The following is a 17,438-nucleotide window of genomic DNA, read 5'->3' on the forward strand; positions in this document are numbered from 1 at the left end:
CCCAGCGCCACGACAGACACCAACTCCGCAACCATAGAACTTCACCACAGGATCGCCCACTTCGCTGATATACTCGCACCCCGCCAAGCAACACCCGCTGAAAGCTGCCTGGTTCACCACTGAACTACAGGAAGCCAGATGCTCTTGCTGACGCCTAGAGAAAACCTGGTGAAACCAGAAAACCACGGGAGCACGGAACAACCACAGGAGCGCCCAGAAGAAATACCACCAGCGCATAAGGGACACCAAACAGACCTTCATAAGAGACAAAGTCCAGACCAACGCAACCAACGCCAAGTAACCGTTCAGCGTCATACAGCAGCTCACCAAACCACCCAGCGAAGCCACGGACGTCACACCTTCCCAGCAACTCTGCGACAAGCTCAGCTCATACTTCCACTGGAAGATCAAGGACCTCTATGACCATTTCAACGAACCGACGCTGGACATCACCCCCCCTCCCCCCAATCACGGCCGATAAGCCTACCATCATGACCTGGAAGCCCGCTACCATCTAAAACATCAACGCTACCATGCATAAAATCCACTCAGGAGCCCCTACGGACCACTGCCCATCGCACATATTCCACAGAGCTGCCATCGCACCCGAACTTGGACTTCCCATCAATGCCTCCTTCACGTCCGGCATCTTCCCAGACGACTGTGAGCGGGCTGAGGTAAAACCCCTCCTCAAGAAGCCCATGGCCGACCCAACGGATCTGAAAAACTACCGGCCGATCTTTCTCCTCCCTTTCGCAGCAAAAGTCACCGAGAGACTCGTGAACACTCCGCTGACCACCTTCATCGTAGAGAACTCCATCCTAGACGCCTCCCAGTCTGGATTCCTCAGTAACCACAGCACCAAGACCGCTCTCCTCGCTGCCACAGACGACATCTGCATGCTACTCGACCAGGGACACACCTCGGCCTTCATCGTTCTAGACCTCTCCGCATCCTTCGACACCGTTTCTCATCGCACCCTTACAGCCAGACTTCACGACGCAGGGATACAAGGAGCCGCCCTTGACTGGATCCGATCCTTTCTCTCCGACAGAACCCAGAGGATCAGACTCCCTCCCTTCCTCTACGAACCCACCAACATCAACTGCGGAGTACCCCAAGGCTCATCACTCAGCCCCACGCTCTTCAACACATGGCCCCCTCGCTGCCATCGTCAGACAGCATGGGACTCAGCATTGTATCCTACGCGGATGACACCCAGCTCATCCTCTCACTCACGAAGAACCCCGAAGACAACAGACTCTGCTTCCAGGAGGGAATGAAGAACGTGGCAGCCTGGGTGAAAGACAGCTGCCTGAAGCTCAACTCGAAGAACACCGAGGTCCTCATCCTCGGACCCTGCAACTCCGCCTGGGACAACTCCTGGTAGCCCTCCACCCTCAGGAATCCACCAACACCTACAGACCACGCACTAAACCTCGGCATCATCCTCGACTCTTCCCTCTCCAATATCCGCCAGATCAACGCTGTCGCCTCCACTAGCTTCAACTGCCGGCGCATCCTCCGCAAGACCTTCAAATGGATCCCCCCCGATTGCAGAAAGATAGTCACCCACGCACTCATAACAAGCAGACTGGACTACGGCAACGCCCTATACGCCGGAATCAACATCTCTCCTACACAGACTCCAGACCATCCAGAATGCCGCTGCCAGACTCGTCCTCGGGTCTCCACGCCACGAACACATGACCCAACACCTTCGAGACCTCCACTGGCTCCTTGTCGAGAAGAGGGTCACCTCCAAACTCCTCACCTACGCCTACAAATCCCTCAACAGCATCGGACCCAAATATCTCAACGAGAGATTATCCCTCCTCGTACCCAAGAGGAACCTCCGCTCAGCCGACCTCGCCCTGGCAGAGATCTCTTGCATCCCCAGAAACAGAACAGGCGGGAGAGCCTTCTCCCACATCGCAGCCAAGACCTGGAACGAGCTCCCCGTGAACATCAGAAGCTCCCCAACCCTGCACACATTCAGGAAGGACCTAAAGACCTGGCTCTTGGACTGATCCGGAGCGCCCCCGCGCCTTGAGACCCTCACGGGTGAGTAGTGCGCTTTACAAACCCTTGCTTGATTGATTGATTGATTGAACCCATTGCCCTGGGGTAGGTCAGCCACCCCCTAGCTGGGTGCACTATACCAGTGGTGAGGGTACAGGTGCATGAGCCCTGTACCCCTACAGTGTCTAGATCAATTCTTAGACATTGTAAGTGCAGTAATGCCATTAGGAGTATATGGTGCTGGGAGTTTGAAATTATGAACTACACAGCACCATAATGGCTTTACTGGGAAGTTTGGTGTCAAACTTCTCAGCACATTAAACCCACACTGATGCCAATGTGGGATTTAATGAGAAATGTACTTAGATGGCATCTTAGTGATGCCCCCTTAAAAACAACCCCCCTCTGGTGGGTTTCCTCACTGGTACACACCAGCCTGCCACCACAAGACATGTTTCTGGACCCCTGGAGTGGGAGCCTTCGCTCCCAGAGCCCAGAAACAAAAGCCTTTCCTGGGCATAGGTGGTCACAGCTCCACCAGGCCAAGATGAGCCATCTGTGGCAGGGGAGCTTTAAAGGCTTTGCCGCCTTTGTAACACGACCCCCAGCATCTCCTGCCATCAGGAGCAGGCCCCCTTCCGGTCTCCCTTCCTTTTCGGAGGGAAGACAGGTGGGAAAACTTAGCTCAGCCAAGAAGGTTTGCCCGCCTCTGCCAACCCCTGCCCTCTGGTGTGAGGGGTGAGGTGAAGCCCACTCTCCAGTACCCGCCATCTTGCAGATGGCAGGCACTCTCCAATCAGGATTAAGGATTGTTGACATGATAATGTCTATGATGACATAGGGGACGTGCCCCATGACCTACCTACACGGGACCCTACTCCCACAGGCTCCCCAGACCCATGGGACGACTACAACATCCCTGACATTCTTAACGTCCCACAAGATGATCTCTACCCTTCGAGACCATACCCACCAGAAGACTCCTTAGGGTTCAACCACTTACTACAGAGGGCTGCACACTATCACGGAGTGGATCTCCATACCGACCCCGTGGAGGAGGACTTCCTTCTCGATACGTTTGACACTGCGCATAGGGCCACCTCCATACTGCCCATGCTCAAAGGAGTTATTAAACATGCACCAGAAATCTTTAAAGACCCAGTGAGAGCTATTAACCCGCGAATTGACAAAAAATATAAAGCTGCCCCTACAGATCCCTCCTACATCAGAGGGCCGGCACCACTAGATTCACTGGTAGTGTCTACAGCACGTAAGAGAGCCAACTCCCAAGCGTCAGGCGAAGCACCATCACCTGACAAAGAGTCAAAACTATTAGACGCATCCGGCAAGCGCACTGCTTCACAAGCTGCCAACATATGGCGTATCGCTAATACACAAGCGCTACTAGCAAGATACGACAGGACCCATTATGACGAACTAGAAGCCATAATGCAACACCTCTCTGACAAATATAAGAATAGGGCAAACAAGTTAATTCAGGAGTGCAAAACTATCACCAATACCTCCATCTGTTGTGCCCTAGTTGCAGCTGACACCGCCGCCAGAGCCATTAATACCAGCATCCTCCTCCGTCGCCATGCCTGGCTAAGGATCTCAGGTTTTAAACCAAAAGTACAAGCTTCCATCCTGAACCACCCCATTGACCAGGAACATCTGTTCGGCCCAAAGGTGGATGAGGCCCTAGAAAAGGTGAAAAAAGACACCGATACGGCAAAGTCTATGGGAGCCTTACAATCACACCCTCCCAGGCACTCCTTTCGCCGCTCTTCCTTTCGGAGCACATCCAGGGGCTACTCCTCTGACACTGCTTCCACTGCATATAAGGCCCCTACCCAATCCACCTTTACCAGGGGTTACCAAAGAGGCGGATACAGAGGCAGCAATATCAAGGCAGAGGCAAGACAAACACCGCCCGCTCTGCCTCTGCACCTGCCCAATGACTCGCCTCCACTCCCCCCAGACGATCCCACTCCGGTCGGGGGCAGACTCCAAAATTTCTCTTCTGTCTGGACTACCATCACCTCAGACAAATGGGTAACACAAATAATTCGGTCAGGGTACTGCTTAGAACTGATATCTACCCCCCCAAATATTCCGCCCAGACAACGCCCAATGTCACAGGAACATCACTACTAAAGCAGGAGGTAATCTCCCTCCTACAAAAGGGGGCGATAGAACAGGTTCCTACCAACCAACAAAATATGGGGGTCTACTCCCTATATTTTCTCATACCAAAAAGGGACGAGACTCTACGGCCCATCCTAGACCTCAGGCCCCTAAACAAATACATACATTCAGACCATTTTCACATGGTAACACTTCAGCAGGTACTCCCACTGCTTTCCCACAACGATTTCCTGACCACTTTAGACCTAAAAGACGCCTATTTCCACATTCCTGTACACAACGCTCACAGGAAGTTCCTCAAATTTGTAGTGGACGACCGACACTACCAATTCAAAGTACTCCCATTTGGAGTCGCAACAGCACCACGAGTATTCACAAGTGCCTAGCAGTAGTGGCCGCACACCTGCGGAGACAACACATCCATGTCTTCCCATACCTAGACGACTGGCTGATAAAAGCCAACTCATACAACCAGTGTGTACAACACACGCACGCCACTATCCAGCTCCTTCACCAACTGGGCTTCACAATAAACCACATGAAGTCCCATCTGCAACCGTCCAACGTAAAACAATACCTCGGTGCCACCATAGACACCTCAAGAGCGCTAGCCTACCCCAGTTTGGCCAGGATCACAAGCATTCAGGCTCTACGCGCAAAATTTACGGCACAACACTCCCTTCCAACTCGAGTCTTTATGCAACTAATCGGGATGATGGCCTCTTGCATATTCATAGTACCTCAAGCAAGACTCCAGATGCGTCCTCTCCAAGAGTGCTTAGCGCGCCAATAGAACAAGGCCCAGGGTCAATTAACAGATTTGGTGTTGGTAGACGGTCGTACCCATCGCTCTCTGCAGTGGTGGACCACCAAAAACCTTTCCAAAGGGCGACCGTTCCTGGACCCGGTTCCTCAGATAGTACTGACGACGGACGCATCGCTCTCCGGCCGGGGAGCTCACCTATTACATCACACCATGCAGGGCAGGTGGACACCTCAACAAAAGTTACTCCACATCAACCATCTGGAGTTACTAGCCATCTTCTTAGCCCTAAAATCTTTTCAAACACAGATTTCAGGCAAGGCAGTCCTAGTCCGCACAGACAACATGACAGCCATGTACTATATACAAAAACAAGGCGGCCCACACTCTCCACTGCTCTCTCGGCTAGCACAGAGCATATGGAGATGGGCCATACCTCAGAAAATCTTTCTTCTAGCCCAACATGTCCCAGGAGTCCAGAGCACTGTGGCAGATCTGCTCAGCAGACAGACACAACAACTCCACGAGTGGGAACTCCACCCACAAGTTCTTCAACCGTACTTTCAAATGTGGGGGCATCCACAGATAGAGCTCTTTGCCACCCACGAAAACACCAAATGCCCAAGCTTCGCCGCCAGATATCCACACCCTCTGTCCAAAGGCAATGCGATATGGATGAACTGGTCAGGCAGATTTGCATACGCTTTTCCGCCTCTCCCACTCATTCCATTAGTGGTGCGCAAACTACAACAACACTCCCTCACACAAATCCTAGTAGCTCCAACTTGGGCCAGACAACCGTGGTACACCACACTGCTAGAACTCTCTGTAGTACCACACCAAAAGTTACACTCTCTCCACACCTCTTAACCCAGAACCATGGAGAGATCAGGCACCCGGACCCAGCTCAGCTCAACCTTGCGATCTGGCTCCTGAAATCCTAGAATTCGGTTACCTAAATCTTCCCCCTGACTGCATGAACGTCATCAAAGAAGCTAGGCGACCCACCACTAGAGCGTGCTACGCCGTTAAGTGGAAACGTTTTGTTGTCTATTCACACAACAATACCATCAATCCCCTAGATGTGTCCATTCAACACATCATAGGCTATTTACTGCACCTACAAAGATGCAATCTAGCCTACACGTCCATTAGACTGCACCTTGCCGCTATAGCAGTTTATCTACAAAACAGGCAACATCTATCACTCTTTAGAGTACCTGCCATTAAAGCCTTCATGGAAGGCCTTAAAAGAATAATTCCCCCCAGAGTGCCACCCTCACCTGTGTGGAACCTGCATATCGTTCTCACCAGACTAATGGAGCCTCCCTTGGAACCACTACACAAGTGTGAACTTCAATTCCTAACATGGAAAACCGCTTTTCTTGTAGCCATCACTTCCCTCAGAAGGGTCAGTGAGATTCAAGCACTTACCATTCTAGAACCTTATCTACAAATGCACCATAACAAGGTTGTTCTACGTACCAACCCACAATTCCTCCCTAAAGTCATTTCTCCCTTTCATCTAAACCAATCAGTAGAACTACCAGTATTCTTCTCGCAACCACAGACCGTTGCAGAAAGAGCTCTTCACACATTAGATGTCAAACGAGCCTTACTCTACTACATCGAGAGAGCACAACCCTTCCGTAAGACCAAACAACTGTTTGTCTCTTTCTCACCACCACACAAAGGCAATCCCATCTCCAAGTCAGGGATAGCCAGGTGGATTGTCAAATGCATTCAGATTTGCTACCACAAAGTAAAACGAACGCTATTCGTTCTCCCTAAAGCCCACTCTACACGTAAAATAGGGGCCTCAATGGCATTTTTAGGGAACATCCCATTAGATGATTTCTGCAGAGCAGCTACATGGTCAACACCGCACACTTTCACCAAACACTATTGTGTAGATGTGCAAACTAAGCAACAGGCTAGTGTGGGCCAGGCTGTACTCAAAACATTATTTCAAACCACTGCAACAGATACGGGTGGTCACCGCTAAGGATGGGTACTGCTATATAATCTATGCACAAGTGTGTAATCTGCAGCTCATATGCCTCGAACGGAATATGCTACTTACCAGTATGCATCTGTTCTTGGCATGTAGAGCTGCAGATCTACACACGCCCACCCGCCTCCCCGGCTACCTTTATCTGTTCCAGTTTATCTTATTTAGATACAACACACATGGGCATCTTCACTGTTATTACTACGCTCCATCTTTCCCTGCTGGCGAAAAACAATCTGAGGATGGAGCCGAAGCCCATGCGCAATACGATCCAAAGGAGGAGTTACCGACCTTGTGACTTCCAAAGACTTTCCAAGAGGAAAAACTGCAAACTTCCGGGCCCAACACCAAATGGCGATCTATGCACAATTGTGTAGATCTGCAGCTCTACATGCCAAGAACAGATGCATACTGGTAAGTAGCATATTCCTTCCGCAACCTAAGAAGAAGGACGAAAGAAGACGCCCAGTAGAGGAGACTGCAGAGAAGAAATGACTTGGCCCCAGCCCTACCGGCCCGTCTGCAGTTTCCAGAGATCCTGAACCAAAAGTCACTTTGTCCTGCAACCAGTGATCTCCAGAACCCCGGGAGGACTGACTGCCTTCAACAAACACCGGATCCCCTGTGAAAAGCAGCTTTGTTCAAAAGAAACTCCCAAGAAAGACTCTTGAGCCTGCTGAGGACAAACAAACCCGACTCCTGGAACCACCACTCCAGTCGTCGCCTAAGGTCCGATTTCAAGTGGCCTACCGGTCCCAGCGAGGTCCCCCATGGCACCAGAGTCTGATTCCACCGTGGGTTGTCCCATCCAGGACTCCCCGACGTCACCTATAGCCTCTGCATGGAGACCCCCCAACGGCCAGTGGCGCGGTAAGGTGAAATCCAACCTCATAAGAGACCCCTAACCCTACCCCTGTGCCCTGGGCCCTGGAGAAGAGAACCCGAAGTGCACCTATGTCCCCAAGCCCTCCAACTTACCTGCCAAGCTGTTGGATCCTCCCGGGTGTCTTCCTGGACCGAGCCTGCAGCCAAAATCCTAAACCGGCAACTCCCATTGAAAACGACAAGGCACCCAACGTCAAAACATCACCCTGCATCCAGCCCACCCTGCACTGCTGCGGGTGCACCTTGTGCGCTAACTCTGATCCCCCTTTGCCCTGAACCTAACTCCAGGAGCTTTGCTCCCACAACCCTGTGGCCTGCTCGTGAGCAGCCACCAACCAGAGGCCCCCTATCCCCCATTGGATAACTTTGAGCCTCAGCACACGGCTGCCTTAGTGCCACAGAGGGTGTTTTGACAGTGCTTCCTTGACACTGGGGGAACCCTGGTTCTAACCCCAGAATACCAACTCCAACAACAAAGTGCTTACCTGTCAACCAATTACTTAATTTCTCTCCATAGGAATATATTGACTGTTTTTCTTTGAAAAATGTTCTAAGTGTGGAGTTGATTTTTATGGAAACCTGAAAAACTGCAACTGTACAAAAACTGATTTACCTACCTTTTCTCTAGGAAATGTCCCAGTGTGATTTCTAGGTATATCATATTGAGTAGAAAAAGTAACTTAAAAAAGAATCTGTAAAGTAACTAAAAAGTAATTTCGACATTTTTACTTACCTGTATTTCAATCAACTGCATTTGAACCTGCATTCTATTGTAAAACACTGCATAAGATTTTGCAAAGCCTTTATTTCACTTACCTGTGCCAGGCTTGGCTTTGTTCTAGAAATAAATTGGTCCGAGTTCAGTCTTGGAGTGAGTGACATTATTTGCTGACTGTGTGTGTACAACAAATGCTCAACACTACCCTCTGATAAAGCCTTACTGCTCGCCTACTCTACCACAAATAGAGAGTAAGGTGCTATCTACTTTTACCTCTGCCTACCTTTGGGGTTCCACTGGACTCTGTGCATACTATACCTCAAGTTGGTATTGTATAAACAGAGCCAGCTTCCTACAAGAACCCTTCACCACCAGCCACACCCCGTGCAGTCTAAACATGCTTCTCATTTAAGTATCCATAATCTGTCTGTACTCTTCATACTATTTGATAGTCACGCCTCTATAAATCTTAGCATGCATGTGCTCTTCGCCTTCATGGGGATGCAAAAGCCACTATAGAGGTCAGAAATTAGATGTGCTGGTGGGGGAAGGGAGAACCCTTATCTGGAGTCCAGAGCCCATAATTACCACATTGCCTTAAACTGGAATGGGGTACAGTCAAACAGCCCATGGTAAGATGTCCCAAGATTATACCAACACCCATAAAAAGTTCAGGCTACAATACCTGAAAGTGTATGCAATAGGGACAGACACTCAGCCTTTATTTCTGTCCTTGTCAACAGAAAGGGGCAGCTGTCAAGGGCCTGATGCTCTGTGAGGCTGAAATTAACACAGTTTCAGAGGAAATTTAATGTACACTCATGAAGAATGCCCCCATTTAAGTGCGGTGCCAAGAATAATACCCGGGTGTCTCAGTAGCAGGAGGGGGCTCCCCGACTTTTCTTCTCACTTCCCCACCGTAAAGGGCATCTGCTGTGCAGCTGTTGGACTGCTTCCATGTATTACTGGAATCCAGCTGTAATCACTAAATACGTAGACCACACTGTCAGTATTCAAACATTCTATGGAGAGTGCCTTTCTATGCCTTAAGAAGAAATGTATATCCTGTTTGATGCTCCTGTGGACTCCCACGATCGGCGGATAGAGACACTGTTCCCGTCTATCTTTGATGGTGTATCTAGCACATTGAAATTTCCTTGCTGGTAAATATATGTGAGCTTGCTGGCTATGTCGGGACACCGGACCAAGCAAAATGTCTATCTCTAACTGTGCATCTAATGCGGTAACAACGCACAGTTGTCCAATGCAACTCTTAACCTTAAAAACTGTTTTTCGGGTTGCTATAATATCTGCACAACAGGTAAGTGAGCTTCTTGGTCCAGCCTCCATATACTGCGTTTCGTCCAAACACACCAGTGTTAAGGATTCGAGGAGTGTTCTTACCAAAGGTGGTGATTAAGCTTCTTCTAAACACCTAACTGTGGCGCTATCTAACCCAAACAGCCAACCCATTTTCCTGTATGGCAAAAACGTTCAGCAGAGTGCTCAAAAGGCTTATATATCTTCTTTCATCAAGCGGCTGTGCATCTAAAGTTGTTGTTAGGCAAAGGACTGGGATTCCATATTTAGCAAACAAATACTACTTGTGAAGAAAAGCAGGATGGATCATGCAGAAAACAGAGGTCCTCTGTTTCAGAGGTATCAACCAAAGTAGTCATTTCTGTAAACAGCAAACTTAAAAGGCCACCTGCGAATCCTATAAGACTGACTTCTCAGAGAAACGTCTGTGTGATTTCCTGCACTGGTGGGTATATGATAGAAGAGCACATTCAGACTTGATTTAGATTCCACTGATAAAGACTTCTATCCCGAAGCTCTGCTACTGGCTGACCTCTTGAATGAGCTACATTTTGTGCAGATTCTGGGACCTTTATTCTTAGGCACAATAGTGCTCATTTCATTCCTCTTTGATTTTCTGGAAGGCCTGTCTCAACTAAGGATCCCCTGGTGCAGCACCACGTAGAAGGCCTAAGGCGCCCAACACATAATGTATAGCAGGTGAAAAGCAGGCCTAAACATGGTTGCATGTGATGTTAAATGTGAACCATATGTTCTTTATTCTATTTTTTATTGTTGTTTGAGTAGCCATATCCTTGTGCCCCTCTAACATTTCCTGAATATGGCCTGTCTTTGAGCTAACCTGCAAAAGTTAATACAAGAATCCCTGTAACAAATTCCAAATGTGCTCTGAATGTTCTCCCAAGTCAGATTGTTTAAATACAGCACATATAAATGTTTGTGCCCATTCCACCTCACTGGAGAATGTTTTCAGGATTTAAATGTTCTTATTCCAAAAATACATTACATGGCCAATTATCACTTTTCTTTTGTCTGAATAGAGTAAAGCTAGTTAAATAACGGAGTGATATTGATAGAAGGCCACAATAGAATCACTTTTTTTCTGTTATGAAGACTAAAAGCTTAACACATTTAAGTATTATTAAAAGGGGGAAATATTAAAGCTAAGTAGCATGGAATTCCGTAATGTTCCTGGTTCTTCAACATATTGCATTTTTTAAACAGCAAACTTAGGGAGTCTGAGTTTAGAAATCGGGATTTGCTGGAAGAAATGGAGAGTCTGAAAAAGAAACTTGAAGAAAAGCGCAGACCAGATAGTGGTGAGCCCAAGAAATTAACTTATTTTTAAATGAGATGCTTAGTAGTTTGACATGGATTCATCTAACATTTTCTTTTCCTTTTGAGGTGTGAAACTTCCAGATTTTCAGGACTCCATATTTGAGTATTTCAACACTTCTCCACTTCCTCATGACCTGACATTTAGAGTAAGTTTACTTTTCATGTGACTTAACATTATTGCTCCATAAAAACAAAGCTCATCCAGATCACATACTTTGCATTTTGATGCGATATCTGAGGACAGAACTCTGCATATTTTACATATATTTTATTTGCGTTCAGAAATTGCCATCCTACAACCAAATTAATACATTACTGCCACTGTGAGTTAAAGGTGTTTCATTATATCTTCCTCTGGTGCTTTTTGTTTGGATCGCAGTTTAATACATTAATATTAAAATAACAGCAGTCAACCTGCTAGTGTGAATTTATGAAAACCCAGACTAACATAAGAATACTGTTTTGACTGTATCGATAAGCACTGCATAGTATGGCTTAACTGAGTCCGCTACATTGCTTCCAATGGGATATGAGCCACAAGGCTTTTTTAGTCCTTATATTTTGCTCTTTGCACTTTTTTTTTATTTTTAACAGTTTCCCCTGTCCTACGTTTGTAAAACCGGTAATCGTTGCACATTTTTTCTCTGAACAAAATCAAGTTCGTTTTTGGTTCTTAAGATTGTGAGAATCATATTAAAGATTGTCCTTTTATATTTTTGTTTCTTTATCAAGGGGGTTGGATTAATGTTTATACTGGAAATGCACAAATCTAAAAACAGATCACAAGCTAACATTATTTTACAACTTTTAGTACATTTTTATAACTAAACATGGTGCAGTTTTCTGGCTATAAATTCTATAGTGTCAAGTTCATAATTGAAATTCTTCTATGTGTGCCAAAGTCTGTAGATTCTGTTAATCCTTTTAGCCACCTGACATTCATGCATTCCAGTATTTCACTTCCACACAATGGAAACACAAAAGATTTTGAGTACGCCTGTTGTGGGTGGTAGTTAATTTGACACCACTTATTGCTAAAAATAAAGTCTGCTGTGAATGGACAGCACCTGTACCAAAGCTTAGTCTGAACATCTTTAGTAATTGCAGGTCCATTAATTGATTCATGCCCTTGAATATATTACACCACGATGTTCTCTGGTTCCTGCACATGATCCACATATATATTCGAAAAGGACCAGCTACATAACATCTAACACAATCTCCTTTACCCTGACCCTACTCCTCAATGTTGTTACTGTTACAATAGAGAATATACAGCTGTCCTACTGTTGAACCTTGTATTTGGCTGCCACTGCAATAATCCGATTTAGTAAGTAAACACCATGGGTGAAATATGCTGCTAGCCCACCTTGACTACTTTTGAGTCCATAATAGGAATCATCTTCTTAAGGAAAAAGAAGCATAAAAAATGGTAGTATTGGTGAACCTATTAACTCTGATCGTAATCAGAATATGAGAAAAGTAGATGCGTTTGTGCAGGTTTTGAAATAGTATAAAACATGTCAAATTATTTATGGACTTTCTTTTGTAACTATTAGCAGAAATAACGATTTGTCGGTATGTTTTCAGTAGTCTTTTGGCTAACCTCTTTTGATGCACTATTACTGTTACTAAGTATATGTTTGTAATACCCTGGCATACTAACCTACAAATGTTCAGATCCATTTGAGGTGGCCCTTTAGTACCTTGTGCTTCTTTTTAAACCAGTAGTCTGTATTCACAAAAAGATTGTATTAATCAACATTGTTCTTGGATACGTATTTCAATACATAGGCCTACAATAGTTGTATTTTAACAAACTGGGACTTGTAAATTATGGTAAGCACGGTATTTATATCTCTGCTACGTGATAAAACACATTTTTGTTTGATTGTTGAATGTGGTAAAATAGCAGGTGGTCAGATTTGTAGTTTCTGCTAAATGTTTTGCCTGATAGGAAAGTTCATATGTTTCTTTTTTCATGATCAGTGAATAGCTTATGTTAACAGCTTTTGCATCTCAGAAAGAATCAGCTACTAAGTCTAAAATGTGTTACAGTTCTTTATTGTAGCCTAATTTGTTATGTTCTGAAGAGTGCTCTTAAAATGAAACTAGCAGCCCTACCAAATTAGGGTAACTACTTCAATTGCAAGTACACTAGACTATTCAAGGTTGTGTAACTATTGTGTGATTATTTAGCAATATTTGCAAATCGTTGTAATGTACAGTTGTTTATTTTCTATCCAAGAGCACCTCATAATTTGAAGCACACTGTGGCCAACTCTGCCAGTGATGATGTTACTTTATTGTACTTACATTTCCAATGAGCATCTTCCAAAGTCTGAGCACATTGCCCTGGTCTCAGAATTTGGAGAGGTGTGGCTTTAGGTGGTGAAGAAAGTTGTTAACATGCTTGCTTGTTGAATGCCTTGTTAAAGAGTGTGGAGGGTAAACAGGGAAATTAAAATGGGTGTATCACTACTTAGATTAAGGACTTGTGAAGTTTCAAATGGTGAAGCTCAGTTTATAACCAAGATTACTAAATCCTGGACAGCATCGATTTATCTTGGGCCTCAAAGGCCAGGGTGCTATCTCTTAGGTTTTTAATGGAGGACTTGGGTATGGGGGGAAGCCAGAGGGAGAAGGGCCACCAGTAGTCCCTCCAAGAAAAGGTTTCTTTTCCCAAAATAAGAACTTCAGTTTTATTCACATTCAGGCGGAAGCAAAAGGCATTCATCCATTCTGCGACCGCTAACAGTCATCTTTGGTAATTTGACCAGTCCAGCATTGGGTTATCTGTAAAAGAGCACACAAGCCAAGTATCGTCAGGGTAGGATTTAATGGCAATCCCTGTATATTTGATAACCTCTGCCAATGGTTGGATGTAAACAATGAAGAGACGTGAGGGACACCATGGGGTTAGGTATGCGACTGAGAGCTGTGGGTGGGTGAAATGACTTGGAAGGAGCGTTCCGATAGAAAGGGCGCAGACCAAGACAGTGCCACCCCCACCTATACCAATGCTTTGTAAGCGCTGCAAAATAGGAATTTGTGAGATGCGGTATCAAATGCGGTGCTCAAATCTATAGGATCTGGGCTGAAGATCAACCTTTGTCCAGGGCACGGCGTAGTTGCTTAGTGACTGCAAGGAACCCAGATACCATGCTATGCCCTGTCCTGAAACCATTTTGCGAAGTATCCAAGATGTGATTGTCATCCAGGAATTTGGTCATAATCCCATTAACATATCCCTGTTACCTTCACAAGGAACAGGAGAAGAAAAATAGGCCAAAAAGGTTTAGTTTTGGAGGAATCCAAGGAGGGTTTCTTTAAGAGAGGGATAACATGGATGCATTACCAAGGACAAGACGAGAGCTGATGACAGGGAGAGATTAATCGCTTCTAAGCAAAGTGGAAGTAGATGGTTATGGAATTTGAGGAACAGATCAGGTTTGAGCTGATCTGCAGGAGAGCCAGATTTTACTTGCATACAAAGGGTGAGCAGCTCAGGTAAAAACAGAAGGGGAAACAAATTGAGTACCGGCAAAAGGCAACTGGCAGTGTTGTGGTAACTGGCGAGGGGAAGTGCCGATAGAAGTACTCTATTTTGCCAGTGAAATATTCTTCTAACTTCTCACAATGGGTACTAGAGTTATTGATGGTGTCGACAAAGAGTAGGTTCAATAAGGCTATTCGTAAGGTTGAAAATGTCCTTGGCGGAAATCTTATAATTTTCATTTTGCTAGCAAAATAATCAGCCTTCGCTTTTCGAATCAACATTCTAGGACCTTGCAGTCTGTTTTTTTCCACAGTAAGACTCAGTAAACCAGGAGGCCTGTTTCTTTCTTTTGACAGTCTGTCTGATAGGAATGAAAGCATCCAAGGCTGAGGTAAACCAAGAATGCAGAGTTTTATTAGCTGCCTCTGCGTTCGAGGCAAGCTGAGGCTGGTTAGCCCGAATGAAATCCCCAAATTTCTGGTGGTCGAGTTTATGCTGAGGACATTTCATAATATGGGCTGAGGTGATTGTCAGTGTATGACAGGGCAGGCAGAAAGTCAGGGGGGTCATAAATGATTTGGTCCATAGCATAGGAAGAGGGGGTATGGCCCAGAGGTTAGGAACAAAACTGATCTAAGAGGTGACCAGCAGATGCGTTGCACCAGATACCAATTGGGTTAATTGCAGAGCGGCGAGATCATCTATAAAATTAGCCATCTCACATTCATGAGTAGCATCCAAGTTAAGATTAAAATCACCCAGAATGTTAAATTTAATAATCAGTGGGGCGATAAAATTAGTCAGTGCTTTACTAAAAGCTTTGGAGGGGCTGGATGAACGATAGATGAGAGGTCCTCAGAGTGAAATTGCAATTCAGGGATATTTTGATGAAAGCGCTTTTGCAATCTGGGATGGTGCAGTGGTGTAGGCTTCATACATATCTGTCTCGATAAATCACGGCAGTGCCACCCCCTCTCCTGCTAATCCTGTTAATGTTCTTCAGCTGGTAGCCGGGAGGGAAAGCGAAGGTAGGTTCTCCTACAATGTTTCGGTAAGTAACAGAACATCAATGGCATTGTCTTGAAATAAGTCGAAGACCTCGGTATGGTGTTTAAAGGGAATTAGATGTTCATTGTATTTTGATTTCTGTATCAGTGAAAGAGGCATCCAGGAATTCTTTGTTGGAAAATGATGCAAGTACGTCTGGTTTACCTTTGTATGTTGCATGGATGCCTACAATTACAGTGGCAGTCACAAGAAATTAGTAGTAGTAGGTCTACTTACATAGACCCTGTGCTAATAAGACAACTTGATGAAGCAGATTTATCCATTATCACTAGAGACAGAAAGGTTATCACAAAATCCTAATTGTCTTGACCTCATCAGTTCTTAATTTGTAAAATAAAAAAATAAATGCCAGGGCTCTAGTCAGGAGGGCTCTGCAGCTTGCACCACCCATTGCCACTGTCGTGGTTGCCAATGACAGTACCTGGATAACTACTAATCAGCACGCTGCTACAAGTGTGACAATTCAGCCTATTCCAGGCCCCCAAACCTATAAAAAAAAAGCTTGGGGGCAGGTATTAGTTGTTTTTAATGCATACTGAATTAATAAACTAGTGCTGTTCTGCTCATCTCTAAATTATACAAACAGCGCCACCATGTGGCAGCTTTCTTAAGTGTCAGTGTCAACAATTAAGTACTGGTGTGAAAAATTAAGTATCGGTGCAGAGCACCGGAAATCACCGGCTCAAATTAAGCACTGGACCTCATCCATGTAAGTGGAGCAAGGGATGCACAATATTGGGAAGAAAAGTTAGTAAAGTGGGTGTATTCACTGTTGAAACACTCAGCTGGTCCTCTCAGCCTGTGACGTTTAGTAGAAGAGTAGGACCACTTTAATCAACTATGGAGAAATACAGAGGAAGCAGAAAAAAAACTGTTTAAAAACAAAAGATGAGTTGGTAAAACATATAGCTGTAATGGATGTAAAATCCATTTTAATTACGCCAAGGCATACATGGCTCTGAATACCTAGATTACAGTTGGATCTGCTGGCACAGATTGTGAACATATCCTTTCTGAGGTCTGTGTTCATCACATTTTGAATTATTAAGCACTTGGCACCTAGAGACAGTTTGATTTGTAGTGTTTACCGTATAATCTGAAAAAATAAAATAGATACAAAAATTAAACAATAAAAGTGAAAATGGCATTTTAGAGTAGTCAGTCAGTAGAAACTTTATTCGATCATTATCAGACAAGATCATAAAAGTGCATAATACAACAGTAAACTATAAGTTACTCCCACGTACAACGTACAGTAATCATTTATCATTTCTAAAAAATACTTTTTTAAAAAGAAGATACAAAGTTCATTCTGAGTTTCAATATATACATACACAGATGCCAGCTAAAATACAATATGTAATAAATAAAGTATAGCGAGTTAAAACAGTAAGTACCAGAAACAGTTATAATCCCAGAGATTTGCTTTTTTTCATGCAGGCCCATAGGAATGACACTACAGAGAAGCAGACTAGATTGTCGGGGAGTGATTTAAAAAAAAAAAAAAAAAAAAGTGCGACCCTACATTGTTTAAAATTATGCCTCTTTAAGATCAGTGCAATATACTCTTTCCTTTCCCTGTGATAGTATCCACAGAAAAATAGTAGCAGGAGATCATTTTGGGCAGAATTCATATCACAGGGGCATATGGTCAATTCTGAATGAT

General features: G+C 45.1%; 1 protein-coding gene across 2 annotated transcripts in view; it reads left to right on the forward strand.

Annotated features, from left to right (window-relative positions):
• Positions 1–17,438, forward strand: part of CDC42BPB (CDC42 binding protein kinase beta) — a 1,057,701-nt gene that overhangs the window by 666,439 nt on the left and 373,824 nt on the right. For both annotated transcript variants that reach the window (XM_085626326.1, XM_085626327.1), the window contains exons 20-21: positions 11,092–11,186; positions 11,272–11,351. In XM_085626326.1, coding sequence (XP_085482452.1) covers positions 11,092–11,186; positions 11,272–11,351 — 175 coding nt within the window. The remainder of the gene's footprint in view (positions 1–11,091; positions 11,187–11,271; positions 11,352–17,438) is intronic.

Source organism: Triturus cristatus, chromosome 9 (genome assembly GCF_964204655.1).
Source record: "Triturus cristatus chromosome 9, aTriCri1.1, whole genome shotgun sequence".
In the NCBI taxonomy this organism is placed as follows: Eukaryota; Metazoa; Chordata; class Amphibia; order Caudata; family Salamandridae; genus Triturus; species Triturus cristatus.